Here is a 27,827-nt window from a genome sequence, read left to right on the forward strand (position 1 = left end):
TGCACAATTTTAGCAATTTTAATTATACATTTTATATTTATAGTTAAAACTGTCTTTCGTTTTCCAGATTTAAAGAATTCAAGTTTTGTCCCTGGATTTAACAACAATCCAAACTTACTTTAAAAATGTATTTGCATAAAGGTGATAACTGTCTGGGTTAGATACACATGAACAAAAGTCTATCTCATTGTGTGTCCTTATTTAATAGAAATTAATACCCATTCCAAACTCTGGTCTTTTCCTACAACAGATGTTACATGAGTAGTGCTTAGGCCATATATATATATATATATATATATATATATATACACTGTATATTACCCTAGGTTCACACTGACCTTTGTTCAGGCATCTGTCTGAAATGCAAGGGGCTAGACATGTATAGCCATGGTGTTTTCATCTGCTACTATATATGGCAGCTTCCTTCTTCCGCTGTTACTGGTTGTAAAAGAAGCAGCTGGAGCATGCACCTGTCATGTCCTTAGTACCCAGTGATGTCACCCGACCCCATTCATTTAATTGCTAGGATTCTCCAGCCATGTAAACAAAGGAGCTACGGATAGTTAGAAAAACAAAAGTGGGGGATTCCCATCAAAATTTATGCCAGGCTCTTCAGTTCCGGCATCAATTTTAAGGAGGACTCCATGCAAGAAAAAAAAAAAGGTGTGTTCCCCCAAAAACTATTCACAAGACTATTATCCGTTCATGCAGCCTAGCAGGCCATGAAAAGAGGGGGAGGAACACGCGTTCTTCTCTTCCACTACTACTATACCAGGCCTCATGCCCTCGACATATAGGCTACTTTGCCAGCGAGCACTCCCCTGACAAAGACCTATGTCCCCTTTCCCACAGCCCTTGTCCAGTGGTTGTGGGGGTCTGTTGGCAGGATGCTTTGCGCCGGTTCACATTGCAGCGACGCTACTTCGCACCATGACCTCCGAGGTCGCGGTGCGAGCAGCGCGCCGCGACCTCGGAGCGGCCGCCACGGACTTCATAACATTGAAGTCTATGGCGGTCGCCTCCGGGTCGCCCCAAAGAAGCTCCGGACCCTTTGTCTAGGCCGGAGCGACTTGTGTCGCTCCTATTAGAACGGGTCCGCAGCTTCCCTATGGGAGGCGACCTGCGGCGACCTGTGAGACGACCAGGTCGCCTCACAGGTCGTCCTAGTGTGAACCGGCACTTATTGGAATCTGAAAAAAAAATATTTACACTCTTCTCATTCACAGAACAAAATTGTATGAAAGTGTAAACAAAACAAGCATAGTTTTTGAGAAGTCCTATAAAAGAAAGCTCAGAAAGTCCTACAATTTACAGTGTCTTGAAAAAGTATTCACACCCCTTGACATTTTCCACATTTTGTCATGTTACAACCAAAAATGTAAATGTATTTTATTGGGATTTTATGTGATAGACCAACACAAAATTGTGAAGTGAAAAGAAAATGATAAATGGTTTTCAAATTTTCTTACACATAAATATGTGAAAAGTGTGTCATGTATTTGTATTCAGTCTCCCTGAGTCAATACTTTGTAGAACCTCCTTTCACTGCAATTACAGCTACAAGTCTTTTTGGGTATGTCTCTATCAGATTTGCACATCTAGAGAGTGAACTTTTTTTCCATTTTTCTCTGCAAAATAGTTCAAGCTCTGTCAGATTGGATGGAGAGCGTCTGGGAACAGCAATACTCAAATCTTGACACAGATTCTCAATTGGAATTAGGTTTGCACTTTGACTGGGCCATTCTAACACATGAATATGCTTTGATCTAAACCATTCCATTGTAGTTCAGGTCGTTGTCCTACTGGAAGGTCAACCTCTGCCCCACTCTCAAGTCTTTTGCTGACTGTAACAGGTTTTCTTCAAAGATTGCCCTGTATTTGGCTCCACCATCTTCCCATCAACCCTGGGCAGCTTCCCTGTCCCTGCTGAAGAAAAGCATCCCCATAACATGATGCTGCCACCACCATCTTTCACGGTGGGGATGGTGTGTTCAGGGTGATATGCAGTGTTAGTTTTCCACCACACAGTGTTTTGCTTTTAGGCCAAAAAGTTCAATGTTGGTCTTATCTGACCAGAGCACCTTCTTCCACATGTTTGCTGTGTCCTCCACATGGCTTCTCACAAACTGCAAAGGAGACTTCTTATGACTTTCTTTCAACAATGGCTTTCTTCTTGCCACTCTTCCATAAAGGACAGATTTGTGGAGTGCTCAACTAGAAGTTGTCCTGAGGACAGATTCTCCTACCTGAGCTGTGGATCTCTGCAGCTCATCCAGAGTTACCATGGGCCTCTTGGCTGTTTCTCTGATTAATGCTCTCCTTGGCCAGTCTGTCAGTTTAGGTGGATGGCGATGTCTTGGTGGGTTTTTGGATGATGGTCCATTTTTGGATGATGGATTGAACAGTGCTTCATGAGATGTTCAAAGCTTGGTATATTATTTTATAACCCAACCCTGCTTTAAACTTCTTCACAACTTTATCCCTGACTTGTCTGGTGTGTTCATTGGCCTTCATGATGCTGTTTGCTCACTAAGGTTCTCTAACAAACCTCTGAGGGTTCACAGAACAGCTGTATTCATACTGTGATTAAATTACACACAGGTGGACTATATTTACTAATTAGGTGACCTGTAAAGGTAATTGGTTCCACTAGATTTTAGTTAGGGGTATCAGAGTAAAGGGGGCTGAATCCAAATGAACGCCACAGTTTTCAGAAATGTATTTGTAAAACATTTTGAAAAGCATTTATGATTTTCCTTCCACTTCACAATTACGTGTCACTTTGTGTTGGTCTATCACATAAAATCCCAATAGAATACATTTACGTTTTTAATTGTAACATGACAAAATGTGCAAAATGTCAAGGGGTATGAATACTGAAGGCACTGTACATCCATCATCAATCAGATCATCCAGCGATGCAGATCCACATCATATTGCCCAGAGCCCAATGATCATCCTAAAGAACCAACGACCGCCTACACATGCCTGTTCCCATTCCTAGAAGAATTGATCATTCATCATAGTTTTTGCCTCCTATTGTTCCTCAGAAGAAAGGACAGCCACTGGAGGTCTTCAATGGCCATAAACATGTATAAATGGTTAGTATAGTCATGCATGTTTCCTACCGGACTGACCATGTGGCAATTGTATCTTCCTACTGCTGCCCATGTACATGCAACTGGGTAACATGCAAGCATGCATTTAAACTTGAAAGTTGAACTGACCTAACCTTTACAATGATGGAGTGAAGATCAGCCCTCTCTATTGAATAAAAGAGAGCATTTTGTACCTCTGGTGGTGCTCATTATTGCACAAAGAGATTTGTGTCTTGTTGGAAATCTCTGCTTGAAAAGGCAATAATTGTCCCCTTTACTATAGAGAAAAAGGAACATAATTGTTACACTGCATGAGCTGCAGTAACACACAGGGCCTACAAAAAAAATCAATGCAGGCTGTGGTGATGCTGCTCTTGGTAAGACATCTTTCATTCCCACTTAAACATATTTATCCATGAAAACATTTTATCAAACATGTGAGTACACCATTAACCCTGTTAAAACAAATGTGTTTCCTACTGAACTTTATAGGACGAGTTGAGGTTTCTTTATTACCCATACTTGGCAATTCTGCCAAAGGAAGAATGAAAAATGTGCAATGGTGTACAATATACTTACAAGAACAAAATTATTAGCAATATACTGTAAGATTAAATTTATCACTATATAATTCACCAAGTATTTTAATATGACCACAGGAATAGTTTGTTTGTATTGTAAAAAAAACGTACATGAAATCTCCCAGTATCAGCTCTGGCTTGTTCCAAAGTGCAGGGACAATCAATGATTTCAGAGAGAAAATCAGGAAGATTCTTGTCACTGTGATGCCAATCTAAACACTTGTTATATGCCCAGCTGGCAGAGTCCTTCCGAAAGTCTTCACCCAGGTGCCATGCCATGGCATGATCCACACTCCATAATGAATGGACATCCCTGTGACAACAAACAAAGTCTGGTTTACATTATATAAACCAATTGAATTGGGCATTTACTATACTTTCATTGTTTTGACGAGTTCTTGTAAGGCAAAGCAAAAAAGTACAAGTAATGTTAGCCATACATTTGTCAACCCTGACTGCAGGCATCCCAAACAGTAATGCTAAATGCATTCAATAAGTCATCAAGATCAACAGTTATGTTAAATGCAAATGTAAGCCATCTGTTCAATTTTTTTTAATTTGTTGTAGAACATAGCTTTGCTTTAGCTCATTACTAACTGGATATATCGGCAACCTGCAGAAGTTGGACACTAGGTAAACTAAAGAAAAACAAAACACAGCCCATAGGGTGGCCCCTGCTGGTGGCTTAAACCCTCTCCACAGCTGTAGGGGTTAATATATTGGAGGCCTCAGGGTTCCCTTTGGTGTTGGGTTTACCTATCCCATTAAGACACAGATGTATGGCAGGTATTGCAAATTAGTGGTTCTCTAAAGTGAGGTCTCTGCTGGATTCTAATGTGGAGATTTCTGTGCTTTTGGGATGCCTGCCTCACTGGCCACAGAGGATTGAAACCCTGGTTCTGTGTGTTTTGCTTCTGAAGAAGTAGCACCCCTATTAAGGGCTTCTACCCCGAGAGGAACAGGAAAAACTGGATGGAGGAAGGGGTGGTCCTGCAGTACTCATTTTGAAATCTGCATGGCTCCTTCTCCTGTGTGTGAAGTCAGCACACTGGGTTTCCTGCTAACTGCTTTGTTTCCTGACTTCACAGAGAACATAGCATACTACCTCAGCTCTTTTAATATCTGCTAGTGTTCAGAGATTATTTAGATTTATTACATTAACTTCCCTACTTACTGGATGGTTTACAGTTGCTCAGACCAGGACTGCTGTACCTGGGACAGTAAGTTTCCCTATTTGGAAAGAGAGGTGGGGACAAACCCTGTACTAACAAAAACTAATGGGCATTGCTGGGACAGCACATCACCAGGAAGGGTTCAGTTCACTATGGAGGGCCTGCAGGATGCACCTTTTTTTTCCCCTACAGTGATGCAAGGGGCTGCAGGAGAGACATTTTGAACACCTGCAGTGTCAGTCTTTGGGTCACCTCTCCCAACCTAAGGACATTCAGCTATGGATTTCCTGGCAACCATTTGCAGGGCTTTGTCTCAGTTGGAGAGCTTTTAGGATGCACAAGCCTAGGCTATTTTGATGAGGCCATTTAGTTTATTTTTGAGCCTAATTTTTATTGTAAAAAATATTTTGCTTATACACAAATACATTGTAAGATTCTGGTACCTCTGGTACCCTTATTTTCCACTTTTCTTTCAAATATGCGTCCCACCTTTCTAATTAGGTGGTACGCATACACCTTTAAGACGGATGACGTCATCGCCGAGCGCCGCAGAGCGGCTATTTCAACCGCCGGCATTCTCTCTCACATCGTTCGTTCAACCTGCCGTGTGTCCACATGCTTACAAGCTTACCTTGCTACCGGAACCTCCAGCTATTCCCTTTTACTTGGAAACAGACCGGAACCTTGCTACCGATCCCTGTATCTCGCTACTGGATCACTCCCTTACTACTGGACACTGCTACTACTAACTTTACTAGTGATAAGTACCCCACAGGGGAATCCTCCATAACCTTACTTACACTATCTACCTCTGCACATAAGGACTGTTACTATCTATGCATACTAATTCTATCATCTGCACTGTTACATAGATTGCTAGCTCTTGAGTCTACTACCATCTATCCTTGCACTGGGTTAGTCTATCCTGTATTTGTCATCTGCTGTCCTTACCACCTGTTACCATACTCGATTACTAACCTATCTGCATTCTACCTAATACCATCTAATACTCTCCTGAACATTTCTATCAAGTGCTTGCCATCTCTGTCACTGTTCACACCTGTCCCTTCAGCACATCATCTTCATACTGTTATATACATCCTATCACTCCAGGAACATCTTATTGAGTGTGTATATCTGTATGCTGAAGCTGACAAGCCCACAGTGATGAGTCTGGAGAGTTGGATCTGGTTATTCAACACATCTCTACATGACTACTGAGTGGAGATTCTGCAGCTGCAAATCCAGCCTACTACAAAAACGCAGGAGCGTTACATACATAAGACACAACACATGCAATAAAAAATTACAAGCAGAAAAAACATGCAAACAAAGACCTTACAGACATTACCAAAAGAGCCCGTAATGTCAATAAAGAAACAACCCTCTAAGTGCGGAGACTTTTTATGCAGAAAAATATCCAAGAAGCCATATAGTGAAGATAAAAAGCTATAGTTTATTCGCAAAATACCATAAAATATCATACAATAAATTATACATGTAAAGTGGTAACTGATAACACACCAATACATTCTGAACAATATAATGGAACCTATTGCCAGCAGGGCATGTGATGACACCCAACATGTTTTGAGACAAAATCTCTTCTTCAGGTAGGTTCAAAAATATTTTTCTATCATGGAATCTATCATGGAATGTCCAAGAGGTACAGACAGTAACCAAGCATAAAAATGAACATGCAAAAAGATGCTACTGTCAAATGAGTGCCAACTTACAGGGCTACCAAAAAACCCAAAGCGCTATAGCCACTGGAGCCACCGAGAAATGGGCCAAATATGTATGATGAAAAATATGTACTAATGATTTTCTGTGTTCAAGTCAAATCAGGGATTAACAGTTGGATATTAATCAAATGGCCCAATAGATGTAATTGTGGAGTAGCCAATGTCATAGGGAAAACAAAAGCACTTGAAACTCAGGCAGGAAGGCAACCAAACATGTGTGACTGGCAAGCATCACGAGAGCCCATCAGAGCAATATTAAATTGCTCAACAACAACAACTTTTATTATTATTATTATTATTGGCTATAATTAAATGAAAAAAAAAAAAAAAACTTATTCAGCAAGTAGATTTATCCACTTCAGCTAAAGCCCTTTTATGGCACTTTTTGTTTACATGTAACAATCAGTATTTTTTGCTAGAAAATTACTTAGAACCCCAAAACATTATTATTATTATTATTTTTTAAGCAGGGGCCCTAGAGAACACATTTGTGGATATTGCAATTTTTTATGTCACACGGTATTTGCGCAGCAGTTTTTCATGTTTACGTGTTCTTTAATGCATTTTGTGTTTGAAGCAACTTAACTTGAGAAAATGAACTAGGGTATCAAGCATCTGTTGTAGTGAGCCCTTCTGGATCACCAACTTGGGGTTCCCCAGGGCATGGAGTCTAAACCCCAGCCTGCTTCCTCACCAGGGCTTCGATGGTGGGGATGGACTTGCAACAAGCTGGATTGAGGTCACGGCCTTAGGTATGCCCAGCTGAGGCTGTGGAGACCAAACAGCAGGAGACAACATGAAATTCAGGAGACAAGCCGAGGTCAGGAAGGGCAGCAGACAAGCACAGACGGTAGACAAAGCCGTGAATGGTACACAGTTTGTCAGACACAGGATACACGAGTAGTAGCATACGGGAGCTTAGCGAAATGTGAAGTTGCTCAGGCAACATGGGCTTGACTGAGAACATGCTTACCCAGCTACATCACCTGGTATCACCGTCCCCTTCTGACATCATATGAGGTGGGAGGCCTCCAAGAGCTTTTAACTTATTTTTTTTTCGGGTCCGGTGGGCATGGTGATTGACAATGGATTTACATCGAGAGACATAATTTTTCTATTTTTTAATAAAGGACTTGTCCAAAACGGTTTCTTGTGGATATTACTTTTTTACACTTTTTTGGTGAATGAGTAGGGGTACGATATGCCAGATACCCATTCACATGGGGGGAAGGCAGGATCTTGGGGCTCCTTGTTAGCTTCCAGATTCTGATAAGACCCGTGCCTGCAGACCCCGACAACCACAGCCCAGGGTTGTTGGGAAGAGGTGCTTTAAGGTGGGGGGGCAGATCCCCCCCTGCCCAGCACCCACCCTCCCATGTTGAGGGCGTGTGGCCTGATATGGTTGAGGAGGGGGGTTGCTCACTTGTCCCCTCCCCTTTCCTGACCTGCCAGGCTGCATGCTCGAATAAGGGGAAAATGGTATGGATTTTGGGGGACCCCACACATTTTTAATTTTTTTTTTATTTTGGTGTGGGGTTTCCATTAAAATCCACGCCAGACCCAAATGGACTGGGGGGCGGACCCCATGCCGTTTTTTTCTGTTTATTTTTTTACCAACACTTTTTTTTACTGGCTTCCTGGCCCTGTTTCTTAACAACCAGCTCACTAGCCCTCCAGGCTAACTTCTCCCCAAAGTCCTTCAGACGGACACTCACCAACCCTCAGGAGATCTCCCTGATGTGCTGACCTGCTCCTGCTGTCCTCTCCTTGCTCCCATGCCTCCAGGAAGGATTTCCCCCATGTGTTTTGGCAGATCCTTCCAGCACCTGAGCCCCAGGCCCAAAGTTACCGAACCCCAGACTAGGAGGCACCCTCATGGGCCACTGACAGCCTCCTCAGCACTCCATCTTCCACCCTACTGCCTCTGCTGCCACGATTCATGTCTATTTATGAGGTGGCCTGTCCCCTTCCAGCCCCCTTTTGCTGAGGATTGGTGAACCTCATAAATATGCATGACAGCCCCTCCTTACTCCCACCCTCCAGCTCTGGAAGTTTCTACCAAATTTCATACCAGAGGAAGTGCCAGAGAGCTGCCTGATGAGTCATCCAGCCCCTGAGTCACTGAACGCTGACCCATATTCAATTGAAAAGTCCTGTTTTTTGTGCTGAGGACTATACAAGAAGTTGTTTTCAATAAATTGATGCACATATTTCTGGAGGAAGAGGGCTACTGTAACAGCTATCTCCAAATTATTTATAGTAGCTCTTAGCCTATGAAAGACACTAGGAGACTCAAATAAAAATTGGATTATCATAGCCTGCCCTAGAACGCAAGTTTTCTCTTTTAAGATAATCTTTTTTGTTATAATTTTAAATGCAAAATGGATTGGGTGTGTTAGTTTAAGCAATAGTAAAGCATACATTATTGTAACAAGTAATACTTGTTATAAATAATATGTCAACTAACTTTTTATTCAAGGTGCTGCATAAATACATATATAAATAAATTCTCAGACCAAGTGGTTAATTTTGTCATTAAAGCTATGTGTTTTATACATACAGATCAAAAAAATAATAATAAAGAAACACTTTTTATTCAGAGTATAGCATCAAGGCAATTAAACACCTGGGATATTGATCTGGTCAGTTAAGTATCAGAAGGGGTTGTTAATCAGTTTCAGCTGCTTTGGTGTTAATGAAATTAACAACATTTACACTAGATGAGCAACACAGAGATGACCTCCAAAACAGGAATGGTTTTACAAGTTGAGACCGCTGACATGTTTTTTTCCCTACTCATCTTTTCTGACTGTTTGTCACTAGTTTTGCATTTGGCTAGGGTCAATGTCACTACTGGTAGCATGAGGCGATACCTGGACTATGGGAATAGTTTGTAATAAGAATATTATTACATCAACAGCGAATACCTAGTAGCAGGAATGGAAAGTGAGGGATCTTGTTGCCAATAGCCCTGATAATTGTTTGTGCGCAGCCTATGCTGTGGTGTGGTGGATTATAGCCATCTATGTGCTGCTTTTTGTAAACCACTTATCTTGCCTGCATATATATGTGCAATTAGTGCGTGTTTAAAGTGCTAAAGTTGTGCTGGTTATTATTCTTAAAATAAATTAACTGACATTTCATAATAAAAAAATTTCATATTAGAAAAGATGGATAGTCATATGCATATATTGCTATATACTGATCTATAAATGAGAATACGTATTGACACAGTATTTCATAAATAGATAAAAACCATCTAAAAAGCTTTTAAAATGAATAAAAGGTGCTCAGTGCCAAAGGAAAATGTCCATATATTTCCAAGAAAATGGTGTTCGTTCAAATAGTGATTCAAATAATATTCAATCTTGAATGTGATGGTGGAGTTCAAGACAATCAAAAGTGCATAAGTGATGACACCCTCTGTGCTCCAGTGTGTGAGGGGGGCAATTCAAACTCACCAGATGTTGTTGACCCTCGATACCATACGGCAGGTGGGTCAAAAGTGCTTTGTGGTGAGTGTCCAGCGGGGTCCCAGCCGTCCGTGCCCGGGTGGTTCTGGATCCTGTTGGGTATTACCAAAGAATCGCACTCCTCATGGTGTAGTATTAAAAATGTTGCTTTTTATTTTATAAAAAAGGTTTCCATAAAATTCCAAAAAAAGTGCTTAAAAGTATAAATATATGTACAATGTTGGTGGTACAGTGTATCGTGGAAAAATTGCGGAGCCTGGGTGCTGGGAAGCCGTGCGGGACGCCGGTAACGGTTCGCCCGCTCTCTGCACGGGGCTTCCGGGTGTACTTCGGCTTGCGTTCCACGTACCACAGTGAAAGGGAGGCTGCGTGCGGCTCAACTTGACGCGTTTCGCCGTAAAAGTGCGACGTCTTCGGACTATATAGAGGTTGCACAGGCAGTCCAACTCCTCCAGCATGGCACATCAGTACATGCCATTGCCAGGTTTGCTGTGTCTCCCACCACTGTCTCAAGAGCATGGAGGAGATTCCAGGAGACAGCCAGTTACTCTAGAAGAGATGGACAGGGCCGTAGATGGTCCTTAACCCATTAGCAGGACCGGTATCTGCTCCTTTGTGCAAGGAGGAACAGGATGAGCACTGCCAGAGCCCTACAAAATGACCTCCAGCAGGCCACTGATGTGAATGTCTCTGATCAAACAATCAGAAACTGACTTCATGAGGGTGGCGTGAGGGCCCAATGTCCTCTAGTGGGCCCTGTGCTCACTGCCCGGCACCATTGGGCTTGATTGGCATTTGCTATTGAACACCAGAATTGGCAGGTACACCACTGGTGCCCTGTGCTTTTCACAGATGGGACATGTTCACCCTGAGCACATGCAACAGACATTAAAGGAGAAGCCGTAGAGAATGTTATGTTGTCCTTTAACATCATTCAGCATGACCAGTTTGGTGGTAGGTCAGTGATGGTCTGGGGAGGCATATCTATGGAGGGACGCACAGACCTCTACAGGCTAGACAATGGCGCCCTGATTGCCATTAGATATCAGGATGAAATCCTTGGACCCATTGTCAGACCCTACACTGGTGCAGTGGGTCCTGGGTTCCTTCTGGTGCACGACAATGCCCGGTCTTATGTGGCGAAAGTACGGGAGCATGAAGAAATTGATTCAATTGAATAGCCCCCACGCTTGCCTGACCTAAATCCCATAGAACACCTCTCCTCTGGGACATTATGTTTTGGTCCATCTGACGCCGCCAGGTTGAATCTCAGGCTGTTCGGGAGCTAAGTGATGCCCTGGTCCAGATCTGGCAGGAAATACCCCAGGACACCACCTGTCGTCTCATTAGGAGCATCCCCCGACATTGTCAGGCATGCATACAAGCACGTCAGGGCCATACAAACTACTGAGTACCATTTTGAGTTGCTGCAATGAAATTTTAGCAAAATGAACTAGCCTGCTGCATGATTTTTTCACTTTGATTTTCAGGGTGTCTTTGAATTCAGCCCTCTGTAGGTTGTTCATTTTAATTTCCATCAAACGATGTGTCATCCTTTTGTTCCTAACACATTACTCAGTCCATATCAGTATAGTAATCCAGCATGATATTTCTCCCTATTGAGATCTGATGTGTTTTCGAAGTGTTCCTTTAATTTTTTTGAGCACTGTAGTATTACGTGCAAACTCTGAGATTAATTAACCCAACTTCAGTTAAAAATTGTTCTTCTAGTTTTGGACAGACTTGAGAAGCATAAATAGTTTTGTCAAGTTTCACTGGTGTCCTTAATCTCACTGGGAAGATTTTAATCATTGTGACACCAAGACAAGAAATCATGGGCCACGGTTGTCACTAGTTCATGAAGATGCTGACAGTAATAGAAGCCAGACAGGGCTTTTATGCCATCCACTGAAAAAAAAAAATTTTTTTGCAGTCTGTTTCTACATTAGAGGGATTTCCCATCACATTCTGTCTCCTAGGTAACTGAGGGGAAATCATTTAAATGGTGATATTGACTACAGGTACAATCTGGCAGGGGTTCTGAGCCCTACCCACTGTTTCAAAATTAAAAACAAATAGCACAATTCAAATAGTGTCAATGTATTTTTTTTAAATTACCTCTTCCCATCAGCATGTTGACTTGGCACAATCCTTAGGCTTCCAAACTCATAGATGCTATGATCTGGCAATGCTGGATTAGGGATAAAAGTGTAACTCCCATTGTTGGTATAATTATGTACCAAGGTATAGAGATATTTCCAGGCTGCTGTCCAGGACCCTGTATAAGGTTCTCCTGTCCATTGTACAAAAGAAGACAATTTATGTAGACTGCAAAAGCAAATTTTAATTTCCTACTTTAGTTTCAATGCTCTCTAAATAAAGAGGAAAACAATCACATCTGTTAATGACTGGTAATCCAGATACTCTGAAATTAATAAATACACAGAAAATACACAGAAATTAATAAACCAATCAATATTTAAATTAAAAGAACATAATGCATTGCTTTCATGTTACCTGATTCCCCATAGCCCCAGACCTCAATGTTAATTGAGTTCTCCTTGAATGTGTTTGGATCCCATTCAACAGTCAAGGTGCCATCATAATTAGGTGTGCCATAGTACTGCCATTTTGTTTCATTCTGGAGAGTGCATTTTTCTGACTCTGACACTTTTCCAGGATGCACTGTAGTAACAAAAGGAAAAAAAATATAAGTTCTCAAAACAATCCCACACATTTCCCACACAATATTTTAAAAACCCATCTCTAGAATTTTCTATTCATATTCTAACAATACTCTTTGTTCTAGCTTGCAAAGAAAAGTGAGTATGTAAACTATATTCAAGGTCCACAGTAGAATGACTTGAATAAATGCCATCTGCTGTCAGCATATATCTGCAGGCTGAATTGCTAGATCCCCATCTATGTGAGGACACGTTTCTGGCTATATATTAATAGGGCATCTGTGGATATTTTTTGGTTCTCTCAACAGGTCACCTACTGTAGGTCTGCTGATGCATTTCTGGCTGTCAGTATGGTACTGATTGTGCCCTACCGATATGCATTTTTTTAGCAGTACTGCATGGATTGTTTCTGTTTCTAACAGTACAGTAGTTATTGTGTCTCTCTTAGAATATGTTTCAGGTTGTGTTAGTACCATATTATATTTGTCCAAGCAGATATATTTTTTACCACTATGGCACTAATTGTGCCTCCATGAAGATGCTACTGGTTCTGTCCCTACATTATTTAGGGTAGCTCTGTGGACATGTTTCTAGCCATGTTGGCACAGTGTACAGATTTTGTCTCTGTGGACATGTTTCGGGCTGTGTGAGTACGGTACTGATTGTGCTTCTGTAAAAATATATATCTGGTTCTTTATTTGCAGTTTGGGTGTAGCTCTATGGAAATGTTTTAGGTTCTGTCAGTATTTCTCCACAGACATGTTTCTAGTTGTGTCAGTATGCTGATTATGCCTCCATGGGCATATTTCTGGCTATGTCAGTACTGTACTGAATTGTGTCTCTGCAGATATGTTTACTTGTCTTATCATTCTATTTTTCAAAACAGTTAACTTAATAACTAATTTATGTGCTGTTTGCGTATGTGGGTGTGTTGGTATATGTGTGTAGATGTTTTTTTTGGACTAATCATCACTACTTCTAAATGGTATCAAATGTTACTGGACCGAAATTGTGACTATAGTAAATAAAGTGCTTCCCACTGGGCATATATTTTGAAAAAGAAAAACATGCAAACATTATCAGCATATCAATATATTTAGGCACAATATATATTCTACAATAAAGATCGGAAAAAAACTTTTAAAAGTGTAGTTAATCCTGTTTTTTTTTTTATTAAATGGAACTCCTCCAAGAGTTTTGTTCTAGTTTAGAATAGAGTAGGCAAGAACAGGTCCCTTTTTCTTTGTGGAGTTTATTAATCACTTTCTGTGCAAGGGACCACAAGGATTGTAAATAAATATCATCAAAGTGAGCAGAAATTTCATGTTTGACAGTTCGCTTGAAAACATGATAGAGATTATAACCACTCTGTTCATAAATGGAAATAAATTCTTGACCGCAATTCAAAGGGTGTAAAGGTACCCTGTAAAGCAGCGGGCTCCAAACTGCGGCCCGGGGGCTGGATGGGCCCTTTGCTTGCCTTAAACCAGCACTTGTGGTACTTCTCCATCCACTGACACCAACAATGGGGCATTGTTTCTGTTGCTGACACCAACAATAAGGCATTTTTCCTTTCACTGATACCAACGACGGGGCACTATTCCTTCAATTGATACCAACTATGGGCCTCAATTCTTCCCACTCACACCAGCAATGGGGCACAATACCGTGTGCTGACACCAACGATGGGGCAGAATTTCTTCCATTGACACCAACGATGGGGCACTATTCCTTCAATGACACCAAAGATAGGGCGTTGTTTGCTCCCACTGGATGCCAGAACATTTTCTGCTCCCACTGGCCCTAGTCTTGCCCCTCTAAGTCTGAAGGACTGTAAACTGGCCCTTTGTTTAGAAAGTTTGGAGACCCCTTCTGTAAAGGGTAGTATGGCCCAATAACAAGATGGTGGTAATCTTTACACTAGAGTTACTCTTATCTTAGATATACACTGCAAAAGTTCACATATTTACCTGACAGCCAAGTGCCAGAGTGGGGATATGTTTTTCCTCCATCCACAGACATTTCAAATGGAATACGTCCAGTCTCATATAGTAGAGGTGACACACAATGGGCTTTTCCCATTTCATCCACATAACCATCTACATGGATTTCTTTGTTAAACCTGATAAAAGATACAGCATGCAATAATCATAAATGTAGACTTTGTAAATTTTAAACTTGGTTAAAACAATAAAAAGTTAAAATCAAAACAGAACACAATACAAAGTACCTGTGATTATCTTTAATAGTGCTAGAAACTGCTTTTACCTTTATTAGTTCTAGGAACCATTCTCTGTGCTCCTTTGAATCTAGTTTAATTGTGTTACTATGGGTTTGAGTTCCCTCACTAGGGATAAGTTCCACCCAACCACTATCTCCATGTTCAGCTAGAGTTTCCTAGTTGGTTATTGAGGGAGTCAAACTGAACAGGGGGACTGTAGGTGTATACCTTATTCCAAAAGGATGGTGCACACTTTTCTTAAGACTAAACCTTGCCAGCTGGCAAAGATAATAGGAGCCACCTTCTGATGCCAACTCTTTGACAAAACATTTTTTTTTAAAAGTGTTTTTAAATAAATGATGAAGCCATAAGTGATTTGCTTATGGCTCCATTCACACCTGAGCGTATTGATTTCAGGCGTTTTTGGGGATTTTTTTATGCGTTTTTCAGACATTTTTATATGGCGTTTTTCAAGGGTTTTTTCATGCGTTTTTTTGCAGGTATTTGGAGGCAAGCATTGACATCTAACAAAAATGCTTGTAATCTGCCAAAAAAGAAGCTCATGTGCTTTTTTTGAGCTTCAGGCGTTTTGCTTCATGCGACAAAACGCTCATATGTGAACAGGGGCCATTGAAATGAATGGGGTTTTGCTTGTTGGGCATTTTGAGACTTCACAGATGAGCTTTTTGTGAGCTGAAAAACGCACAGGTGGGAACAGGGCCTTAGGTTGAATTTTAGAGTGGGGAAGGATTGGAAGACCTATCTGATTTTAACCACTTCCGGACTGCCCGCCGCAATATTATGTCGCTACTTTGACGTTAAATACCGGTGTTATGGCAGCAGATAGCTGCCATAACCCCGGTATTTTCTTACAGGGCGGGTAGTCCTCTCTTGCAAAAAAAAAGTGGTCCCAGTTGCAGATTTGCTGCGGGATCACTTTTATGGGAGGCAGGAGAGGTGCCCCCTCCCGCCGCTTCCCAGTCGACGGCTCCGGTAAGCAGGGAAAACGATCCGGTCCTCTCAGGTCTTAGGTAGGAAGTCGAGTGAAGGCAAGATGGCCCCCACTCGACTCTATGGCCTTGGAGGACCGGAGCAACGTTATATGTCACTTCCTCCCAACAGCCTTAAAGGGCCCATTTTTTTCATGCTGAAAAAAAAGGAAATTTTTTTTTGCTTTTAAATGAAGATGTGAGATCTGAGTTATTTTTTTTTTTTTTTTGAAGTGTAGATGTGAGATCTGCTTATTTCTTTTACAAAGGGTCTTTACATTCCTTGTAATAGGAATAAACGTGATCACATTTTTTTTTTTATAAAGGGACAGTGTAAAAATAAAAAAAATAAAAGGTAAAAAATAAAAAAATTGAAAGCGCCTCGTCCCTCTGAGCTTGAGCGCAGAAGTGAATGCATAAGCAAAGTCACGCCCACATAAATAAATGGTGTTCAAACCACACATGTGAGGTATTGCCGCGATCAGAGCGAGAACAATAATTCTAGCCCTCGACCTCCTCTGTAACTCTAAACTGGTAACCTGTAGAAATTAATAAAACTTCGTCTATGGAGATTTTTAAGTATGTAAGTAAGTTTTTATGTTTGTCTTCATTCCACGAGCGTGCGCAATTTTGAAGCATGATATGTTGGGTATATATATTTACTCAGTGTAACACATTATCTTTCTCATTTTAGAAAAAAATTGGGCTAACTTTACTGGTTTCTTATTTTTGAATTTAAAAAAGTGTATTTTTTTCCAAAAAATTGCGTTTGTAAGATCGCTGCGCAAATACGGTGGGACATAAAGTATTGAAATAATCTCCATTTTATTCATAGGGTCTCTGCTAAAAAATATATATATATATATATATATATACCAGTGAGCTTAATCCACGCAGTTGTGCCGTTTAAGGGCTTGTTGGCCCACTTTTATTAAAGGAAAATATAAAGAAACACAAGTCTAATAACATAACAGTTGCCCATGCAGGGGTTTCAGCTTTCCACAGCAATAATGTAAATTAAAAATCCAAAGCCACCTGGCTCTCTAGAAGCACCGCTGCTCAGGCTTTAAGCCTCGACCCTCTTGGCCATCTAACAGAGTTCCTGTACAAACACTGTACCTCAGTTAGCACACTTTCTCCAGCTTCCTTGCTGTTTCAGCCCAAAGGCTCCCCATCTACTTGTACCGTGCAGACATGCACCCTTCTCCCTTGCACGCCAGGACTCCTTGGGAGGGTGGAGCCCAGAACCCTGGTTCTGTCTGTCTTAAAAGGCCCAGATCCACCTGCACAATCAGTGTGCTGGCTGTTCCTAAGACCTGGTCCCAGGATTGGAGATTTCCTCCCACCCAGATCGCTTGGAAATCTCCAGATTCCAGGTCTCCAACTGGACTTTATCCACAATAGGGGAAACTGAAAACCCAGTCTTCTCCCAGTAAAACAGTCCTCCTGGAGCCTCTCAACCTGCCTGGTTGATGATCCTGGGAGAAATACCTGCTCACCACTAGTTGCACTGCCACAATATATATATATATATATATATATATATATATATATATATATATATATATATATATATATATATATATGTATACATACATATATATATATAATGTTTGGGGTTCTAAGTAATTTTCTAGCAAATACAGATTTTAACTTGTAAACAACAAGTGTCAGCAGAAATAGGCTTGGTCCTTAACCACCTTAGCGGTAATCCCGAGCATGACTCGGGGTTGATTTTTCATTGCAGGATCGGTAACCCCGAGTCACGCTCGGGGTGGATTGCAGAGAGCGCAGCGGAGCTTCTCTTACCTTATCCTGGCGATCCAGCGATGATCTCTCATTGCTGCGACCGCCAGCCGAGAGTCCCGCCGCTCCTCCGTCCCTCCGTCGGTACGATCACTTCCTAGTTCCGTTCCCTGCAGCAGCAATGCTGCATGGGAGCGGAACTAGGGAGGGAAATTAAAAAAAAAAAAAAAAACGTTGCACAAAACACAAAACACACTTTATATTATATTATATTATATTATATTATATTATATTATATATATATATATATATATATATATATATATATATATATATATATATATATATATATATATGCATGCATATATATATATATATATATGCATATATATATATATATATATATATATATATATATATATATATATATATATACACTGGTATATATATATATATATATATATAATATGCACACACACATATATATATAAAATTATATTATTGATTCATGCGTTATATATTATATATATATCTATATGTGTGTGTATATATATATATATATATATATATATATATATATATATATATATATACACACACACACACACACATATATATCTATATATAATATATAATGCATGAATTATAATCTAATCAATAATATAATTTTATTATATATATTATATATTAAATAATAAAATAATATTATTGATTCGATTATAATTCATGCGTTTGTGTTTCAAATTTATCACATCTGGGATGTCTACTAGAGTCTTGTTTTGGTCAGGTTTAAGTCAGTAATTACTAAGAATTGTAGGCCTATAATACATAACGCCAAATTTCCATGAAAAGAATTGTACCGCTTTTGGTATGTAATTCCAGACATAATCATACCGCCAGGGAGGTTAAGTGGTTAATAATGCCTGTATTAATGTCTAGGTAGATTACACCCTTTTTATCCTGATGACCACCAAAGAAGAAAGTGATTTATAATTCCAAAATTGTACATTTTCTCCAGAAAAGGAGGTGAGGGTAAAATGTAGAAAGGGGACCTGTTTCAGGCACAACTGTCTAAAAAGGGGCAATTCCTTTTACTTTGGAAAGATTACCCCCTACTTGCTGTTGCATCTCCAAGAGTGAAAGTGAAGGGAAACTTCTTCCAGTAAACATAGGCAGCAAAAACATTAACTTACAGGGGTTTTAATAATTCCCTACCCTATCTAAAACAAAATAAAAAAATATTAGGCTTACATTCACGTTAAAGTAAAATCAATTCTTTTGAAGGCTGGCAAGCTAATCAAAGGCATATTACTTTCTCCAATGTAAATTGAATTATAGGCCCTGCGTATTTATCATGGTCATGGTGATGTATGTTTAAATTATGCAGGAATCTCAAAATGTGCTAGTTCCCAATGAGCACATTGTAGTTGAGTTAGAAGTGTACTTTATATTTTAGACGCTTTATCAAGTTTGATCATTTTTTTTAGAACAAAAATTAGTTCAAATAGAAATTACCTAAAGAGTTGCTTTTTATAACTATATATAATTAGATTATAAAGAGTGAAATTATCAATATGTTTCTTTATATTATACCAGAACTATCCTTTCATTCTAAAACAAGCTTATCAAGAGAGGGTAAACATATTTTCCTAAATATGGCACATAAAGTGTGGGGTACAGGGATAGCAGAAGCAGATGTCCTAAATTGGGTTACGTGTGCTATATGTCTACATACATTACTTATAAGTAATGTTGATAAGTAAATAACAAGTATTGTAGTTACTCATAATTTGCCAAGCTTCTTTTATGAGACAAAGTTTATAGACTTTTTCTGCTTGTTGTGGAAACATTTTATTGTTAAAAGAGCATAGCGTAATATATAATCAAATTCCCTACTGCTGTTTGGCTATGTCTTGTGAATGCTCCCTGCTTAACTTTGTTGGATGACTTCTTTGTGTTTGAAACTGCACTCTTGGTAAGTCCTACACAATAATCTCAAAGGAATGCGATTATATTTTTAGTTACATTCTTAGTTTTACTTTTTACATACCATACCTGCATTTCACTTCAGAGCTTTTATCAAAGGTCACACCCAGAATGACAAAGTCTCTGCCCCCCATCAGCAAGCCAGACTCCGGTGTAATACGCACACAGTATGCGCGGTAGTCTGGACAGCAGTTGCCGAGATTCTCACAGGTTACATGACAGGAGCATTGACGCAGAAGTTGTCCACACTGCATAGAACAGGAATTGTCACTTCCTAGTTCATAAAAGAAAAAACACAGATTACTCAACAAACTCCGAAGATTCATGACCTATTTGATTAGGTACAAAAATAAATCAATTTAAATTATATTCCACTGGAAAATTGCCTTCAGATTAATATACAAGCTTATATTTCCAACCTACATATCCTGGTATAATATATACAATAATTAGATTCACCTCACGTTATTTTTGAGTTTGAAAATGAGTTATTACTTTATACGTTGAGCTATTGATATTGTATCAAGTCTTATGTTTGTTGCAACTGTTCCTGAATCTCAAGAACTTGGATGAGGAGACTTCATCTGTGACTTACTGTATATTGGCTGTTGACACCATGTTGATCCAGAATCTGTTAGAAGGTCAGTGGTAACACAGAAAACTGTCACCTTCATTATTGAAATGAAAATATTTCAGTGTCTTTAGACAAATGGTATAATACTTAATCTATTTGCCCTAATCAATTGAAAACAACAATCTAGGAGTAACTTAACAAAAAGACATAATCAGGAATCCTCTAGTGTAACCCCATCACATTAATGCTTTCATTGTCTACAACTCAAGTCTTCCCTTTCTACAACAATAAGAAGAGCAGTCTTCTACAGTCTTCTGGACATCCCTTACTGGGGTTATGTCTTGGCCCTACTTAGACTTGGTTGCTAGTTGTAATTGCAGTACTGAATATTAAAAGATTAATGCAGCATGTGTACAAGTAATGTAAGCAGAATACTATGTATATAAAACATCTTGATAACATCTTGATGACATCTTGAGACCTGAAAATAGTAGCTTTTATTAACCCACATGATAAACTTCTCCCAGTTGCAAACAGCCCCAAACAGTAGTAAAAAAAACTTATGTTTAACAATTTTACTATGTAGTCTTACAGTTCTTACCTAAAAAACACTGAGCTGGTGCCCCAGACCAATTTCCATTAGATTGGCACGTTCGTTGTTTGGACCCAGACAGTACAAAACCATTGTTACAACTGAATGTGATGGTAAAGCCATCTAGGTAGATTGTTCCATTCTTAGATCCATTTCCTGGTGGCTCAAGCCAGCCACATGAGACCACTGGTAAGGTAACATAACACAAGAAAATAATTTCAGCTATAACAGAGAATACAATGAGCACCTTAGTACTACTTCATGACCACTATTTCAGATAAAATTAGTTTTTGGAGAAGATATTGTTATGTTATTGTTGGCTTGTCCTTTTTAGTCCTGAAAAAGGTAACGTATAATGATTTCTGATAATTTTTTTTTTAAATTACAAGTTTATAAATGTATGTTTTATACATTTAATTCATTATAAAAAATGTAAAATTTTATTTCACAATCATACAACTCAGATCTCTAATAGGAAAGTCCACCATGGACTATATACTGTACTTGGAGTCACCCCACTATACCTGAGCAAGGTGTATCTGTCTGACTTAACTCTGCTTTTTTCCTTTTGTGTTTTCAGTGTTTACACCAACTGCAAGAAGAGGCATCATTTTAATTTTACTGTATTCAGAAATCAGTTATTGCAGTGTTTTCTAAAAGGGGTATGCTGCTCTGGTTTGTGGGAAGGTAGTACTTTCAAAGGCCAAGGAAAAACATATAGGTTTCTCAGGCAGGGATTTTTAGTTATCCTCAAAACACAAACTCAGTGTCCTGGCTTGCTCTTGCAGCATCACTGCTTAGGCTATAGGCTTAGGCCCCTGTCTGTTGCTCCAGGAAATACTCAAACTCTCTTGTGCACACATGCACCTCTGGCTACTCCCCTGAAACCACAGGGACTCCTGAGCGGATGCATCCCTGAACCACAGTCACTCCGAAACTAAAAAAGATTGTGCACAGTTACATTAGTTGGTCTGAGATGGTTGCTCACAAAACCTGCACTTAGGGTTGAAGACCTCATCTCTATCAAGTCTTTATGAAGTGTCAAAGCTCCAGCACCCAAACCAGGACTTATTGAAGTCTAAAAAAAAAAAAAACGCATTTCCTGGAGGCCCTCACCATGTATGGGTGAGAATTCTAATTGACATTTATACCTTTTATGATCCTGTTACCTGTTAAACTACACTGTTACTGCCATTTTCCACTGTGGCGTGGTATCTCATTGTCACTGTTTTTTCAAAGTGCACAAAAAGGTTATGTTGTTGTCAAATACCGCCTTTTGCTTTTGAACAGAGCTCTCCTCAAATGCATGCATTTGAACACAAAATGCAGAAAAAGACCAAGTTTCCCTCACGTTGTCTACAATGCAAAAGATATGCCCAGCGCTAATGAGGAACAAATTAAGTAGAGGGCATACATGGCTGGGTGGAAGGAGAACCGAGCTGAAGGGGTTAACTAGTTGAAAGTAGGTGGTCAGTGGCTGACCCTTACCTTATTGGTCAGAAAGACAGGGGGATGGGCGGGAGATGGAGAAGTATAGGTGCTGGGGAGGAGTGCTTTGGCTCACTCTCAGATGAAAAATCGTGGAAGAATGTCCCTCCCTCCCGCCCTTATATTGAGGAACTCCGATTACTTATTTATTTATTTATACTCCGTGGCGGTTTGGGGTCCTTGACAGGGGTCTAAAAGCTGGTCTTTTGGAAAAAAAATATGGGGACCCATCTGAGGTATGGCATCCTCTACTTGGTCTAGGTGGGTGTCTGAGGTCGGCTGGTTTAATCCTCTAGGCGGTGCTTAGGCGTTGGGGGCCAAATGGTGACACAGACAGAAAGTTGGTAGTAATATGGTACTGTTAAGGACCTGCAACCAAGTTCAACTGTATTTTATTATGTTTTTGTTAAAAGCTTGTTGTTTAATAAAAGGCCACGTCGGCTATTTTAACTCCACGTACAAGTAGTGTGATTATTAATAAAATGGGGAGGTTATAGGAGGGTAGAGTTTTGAGCAGTTGGTGGAGAATTTTAGTTTAACAAGGGAGCTCTGATCTACCCTGGTCACGCATTTTAATGGAACTTGCTTTATCCAAAGTAAAACAATTTGAAAAATGTCAAATGCAGAATTATTATCCACACTGCACCATTGAAGCAAATAGGAATTTGTGGACCTGCGTTTGATGTGTGTTTTGAAACTCAAGCCAAAAGCTGGAAGGTAATATCTATCTACATGAGCTCTTAGAAACTCAAACTTCACACTTTTGTAATGTTCACAGGTGGGCTCATTACCTTGGAAGTATAGACTCCACTTTACCTCTCTGGAAGCCAGGACAACCACTTCATTACCTCCACTCCCAGTTAAAAAGTGTGCTAAGCAGACGCATTGTTGTTTTGTAGCTGTTCATTGCATGATTGTATTACGGTATTATCCACTGTTTTTGTACTGTATATATTTGTGGTTCTGTACGTTAAGGTGCTGTTGCATACATCTTTCCTCTCTCCACACAGGTACACGATAATGCAGTACCCCTCAGGCTCTTTTTGGGCCCTGCAGCAAGCGTTGCCTACACTTGATCTTTATGCCACTCAATATTACCACTATAAATGTTAAGCGTCTGAATAGCCCCTTTAAGCGCTCCAGACTCTCGAGGGAAGCAATTTCCCAGAAAAGTGACATACTATGCATCTATGCCCCCAATACATAACAAAAAACGTTTTTCAAATCAGTTATGTCCAAATTGCAACCTTTCCCAAAAGAACAAATTATTTTGTGCAGGGACTTTAACGACATTTCTGATATGTCCTTAGACTCCTCTAGTCCTCTCCCAGACTTCCTTGATCCACTCCCAAGACTTCTATGACCCCTGGCGATGCTTGCACTAAAAGGATTATACATTCTACTCGGCTGCCCCAAAAGTCCTATTCCAGGATTGACCTTTTCCTGGATTATGCGCCTGCCACCATCACACTTGATTATGGTCCAAGAAACAAATGCAGCTCACTACGGTGTATGAATACAGCCATCCTTTCCAATCCAGACTACCAGGAACAGGTCAAACAGGAAAATGAGACATATTTCTCCCTTAACTCTGGCTCAGTCACTAATGATGCACTCCTTTGTAATGCACACAAAGCCTATGTGAGAGGCCTCTTTGTTAAGTTGGGTGCCCAAGAGAAGCGGAGACAGTCAGAGCGTATAAACTCCTTCTTAGAGCAAATCAGACAACTAGAACAATCTAACAAACAAAATCCGGATGATTCGTACGCAACTTCTATGTTTGACCACCACATCAAACTTATACGCAAGGTACCAAACCCGGAGCACACCTAGCCAGGCAGGTTAAATGCAAAGCACCGTTGGCCAGGATTCCTTTTATGTACAATACCCAGGGCCATAGAGTATGTAACCCCAAGGACATTGCAGACTGTTTTAGGGAGTTCTACTCTAAACTACTCTAAGCTATATAATCTCAACACTTCCAACACTGAACCTTCACGTGATATTACCCAGATTAACAGTTCACGCCTACCCACTCTCACGGCTGCCCAACTCTTGGCGTTAAACAAACCCTTCTCTGAAAAAGAAATTGCAGACGCAATCTTCCACTTCATAAAGCACCTAGGCAAGATGGCTTTAGTAACGAATATTATAAGACCTTCCTGGCACTCTCAGCCCCCATCTTTGTAAGGGTCCTTTCACATGGGGCGGACCGTATGTCCGTTTATCATCCCATCCATTTGTGGATGATAAACGGAGATAATGTATGTCAATGGGATTGCGGATGTCAGGGGATGACACAGCTGACATCCGTTTTTGTGTCTGTTCCGTTTTTTTAAACGGAAGAAAAATAAAGTTCTCTTCCATTCCAAAAAACGGAACTGATCGGAAAGGACGCAAATCGGATGTCAGCGGATGGTCATGCTGACATCCGCAATCCCATTGACATGCATTATGTCCATTTTTCGTCCGCAATTGGATGGGATGAAAAACGGACATATGGTCCGCCCCATGTGAAAGGACCCTTACGAATATTATAAGACCTTCTCGGCACTGTGTTTTCTCGGCATCTTTGTAATTAGGCATATTCACAATTTTCTCAATCAGGCCATATTCCCAAGGAATCCCTCGAAGCTGTAATTGTCACGGTACTCAAGCCAGACAAATCGCACGCAGACCTGGCCAACTACAGGCCCATCTCATTACTCAATACTGATATCAAAATGTATGCAAAATTACTCGCTACCCACCTCTCCGACTACATTCCACACTTGGTCCATCCTGACCAGGTTGGATTCGCACCCCACAGGCAAGCTCCGAATGGCACCAGGAGATTTATCAATCTCATCTAATGAGTGGAACATCATCAGACGCCTTCTCTGTTTCTGTCCCTAGATGCAGAAAAGGCGTTCGATAGAGTATACTGGCTCTACCTTACAGCAGTTATGAAGAAGTTTGGCCTGCAGGGAACCTTTGCTACGGCCATTATGAGCTTATATTCTTCCCCCTCAGCTAGAGTCCAAACAGGTGGCATCACTTCCTCGCCTTTCAATATTACCAACGGTACTAGGCAAGGGTGGCCACTCTCGTCACAAATTTTTGCACTAATGATGGAACCGTTGGCGGAAGCAATTAGGTCACATCTCCTCTTAGCTGGCATCCAAATTGGTCACATCTTCCATAAGATAGGCTTGTATGCGGATGATGTTATAGTCGCCCTCACCAACCCAGTCCATCCCTTCTGGGCTTCACCAATCTCCTTACCCAGTTTGGGCAAATTTCTCTCTACAAAGTTAACTTCTCAAAATCCTCCATGTTAGGAGTCTGTCTAAATACACACTTGAAACAACGAATATCTGACTTGTCCTAATTTCCTTGGGCCCCAGCCTCCCCACTAACATATCTAGGTATCCAACTAGTAACCCCCTCTGCAATCTTAGTAAAAATCTATTTAGACAGAGTGACTAAAAAAATTAGTAGATATATCTCTGCACCTGTGCTCCATAACAGCATCTGGTTAAAATGTTCCTCGTGCTCCATATGCTCTACCTGTTACACTCTGTTTCCTCCACATTCTTTCAAGACCAACTCTCCAGTCTACAACGAATACTTTACTCATTTATTTGGAACAGTAAACACCCAAGAGTTCATCACTCAATCCTACATGCTCCTATGAATGTGGTTGGACTTGTCGCTCCATAGGTTAAACGATACTATAAAGCAATCTTGCTAGATCAGATTTAGAGATGGTGGGTCCCCTCTCAACAACACCCAGTGCTGGTAAACGAAGAAGCCTGCAATTGGCTGCTCAACTAAGCAACTACTAGCAGCCCTTTGGCTACATCATACTCCACCACACTCCTACCTCAGTTCAATTGTTGTGGCAACTAAAGTCTGAAGTTTAGTGCTATGTTTGTCCCAAGGGATACCTAAAGCCATTCTTGCATCGTTTCCCTTAAATGCTCTTAAACTATTATGTAGCGACCTCGGGATCAACTCATGGGCTGATGTTGGTCTAAAAAACATAGGAGACCTTTTTGAGGATGGGGGTCTTTCCTCCTTTTGCATGTTACAAAGCAAAGCCAACATCAGCCGCAGAGACTTTTACAAATACTTACGTATCAGACACGCCCTTAGGTCATCTTTATGGTCGACCTTCACCATTCCTCAGGATCTCCTACAAATCAACAAACACTCATCCCGCTCTACTAAAGGGATCTCCAAAATCTATAAGATACTGACACCAAACTTCAAACATAAAAAGCTCCTAAACATGGAGCATTGGGAACATAATCTTCACTTTACAGCAAGGTTCAAGAATGGCATACAGCAGCAAAAAATCCCCTAAAATTCTCCAAATGTCTCTCACATTGGAAATCAAGCCTAAACATTCTACAATTTTGGTACTATACGCCAGCGAAACTATCCCGACTATACCCAATGCTCTCCAACTCATGCTGGAGGAACTGCAGTCTCCTGGTGTTTATGTCCAGAACTTTCCTCATTCTGGAAGGATGTAGATGCCCTAGTTGCATCAATCACTGAATCGCATACTGTAATTAATCCATAACTCGCTTTGCTAGGAGTGGGGCTATAGAAATGGCACGCACAGTACCATACTATAATTACTCACATCCTAATATAATAGCCGCACGGCTTGCCATTGCCCGCAATTGGAAAAATACTCATTCCCCCACTTCCCAGCAACTCATATCCATATTTAATCAACACATGCATATGGAATATATGCATACAAAAGTTCACCTTATGGTGTGGAAGTTCTTGAGTCAGTGGGCCTTTTGGCAAAGAGACCCAAGATGTATATTTAATGCCCCATAGTCCTAAATAGTACACCTATACTCTCTTAAGGGTGTGCCACACTCCTAGCAAAGGCCGGAAGAAATGTTATGCTATGCCTATGTAGTCTTATGATGTGTTTCGTTGGTGGTGGTCCCGATATGAACTATCAACCCATTTTAAGGTACTACCTGCTCTCTCGTTTTTTGTTGTTTTTTTTTTTTTTAGTGTAATACTGCTTAGGATGGCTCACATCCCCAATGGTTAACCTACCACAGAATCGTATTTGCCTGTGTTATGTGAACATTGTTCCCTACTGAGGTTGAATTGAGTCATTCACCTTCAGTTGAACATGCTATAACCTACTTTGTTTCCTCCAGTGTCAATGTATTACTTTGACTTCATCCTCTGTAACATTGTTACATTGCTGTACTCAATAAAGAAAATGTAAAAGTAAAAAAAAAAAAACCTAAACACAAATATTAATTTTGGGCTTAAGTTGTAAGGGATTGGTCTCAACAGATCATACATTTTGTTGCATTTTTGGCCATGAGAAAATCCATACTTTTCTGTAGAACCCAGTAAAACCAACATGTGGTCTGTTGGAAAGGGGACCTGGTATATTTCTCATGTGTTGACCTGCATTTTGCTTTCTAATACATTTCTCAAATGGTTAGGCCA

General features: G+C 40.3%; 1 protein-coding gene across 1 annotated transcript in view; it reads right to left on the minus strand.

The window, feature by feature from the left end:
- Positions 1 to 27,827, minus strand: part of SUSD2 (sushi domain containing 2) — a 309,764-nt gene that overhangs the window by 94,921 nt on the left and 187,016 nt on the right. The window contains exons 13-18 of the mRNA XM_082266033.1: positions 20,871 to 21,047; positions 19,765 to 19,969; positions 14,724 to 14,875; positions 12,587 to 12,754; positions 12,188 to 12,362; positions 3,791 to 3,992 (exon numbers count right to left, since the gene is read on the minus strand). Of these exons, the coding sequence (XP_082122159.1) occupies positions 3,791 to 3,992; positions 12,188 to 12,362; positions 12,587 to 12,754; positions 14,724 to 14,875; positions 19,765 to 19,969; positions 20,871 to 21,047 (1,079 nt within the window). The remainder of the gene's footprint in view (positions 1 to 3,790; positions 3,993 to 12,187; positions 12,363 to 12,586; positions 12,755 to 14,723; positions 14,876 to 19,764; positions 19,970 to 20,870; positions 21,048 to 27,827) is intronic.

Source organism: Pelophylax lessonae (assembly GCF_965119305.1).
Source record: "Pelophylax lessonae genome assembly, chromosome: 1".
NCBI lineage: Eukaryota > Metazoa > Chordata > Amphibia > Anura > Ranidae > Pelophylax > Pelophylax lessonae.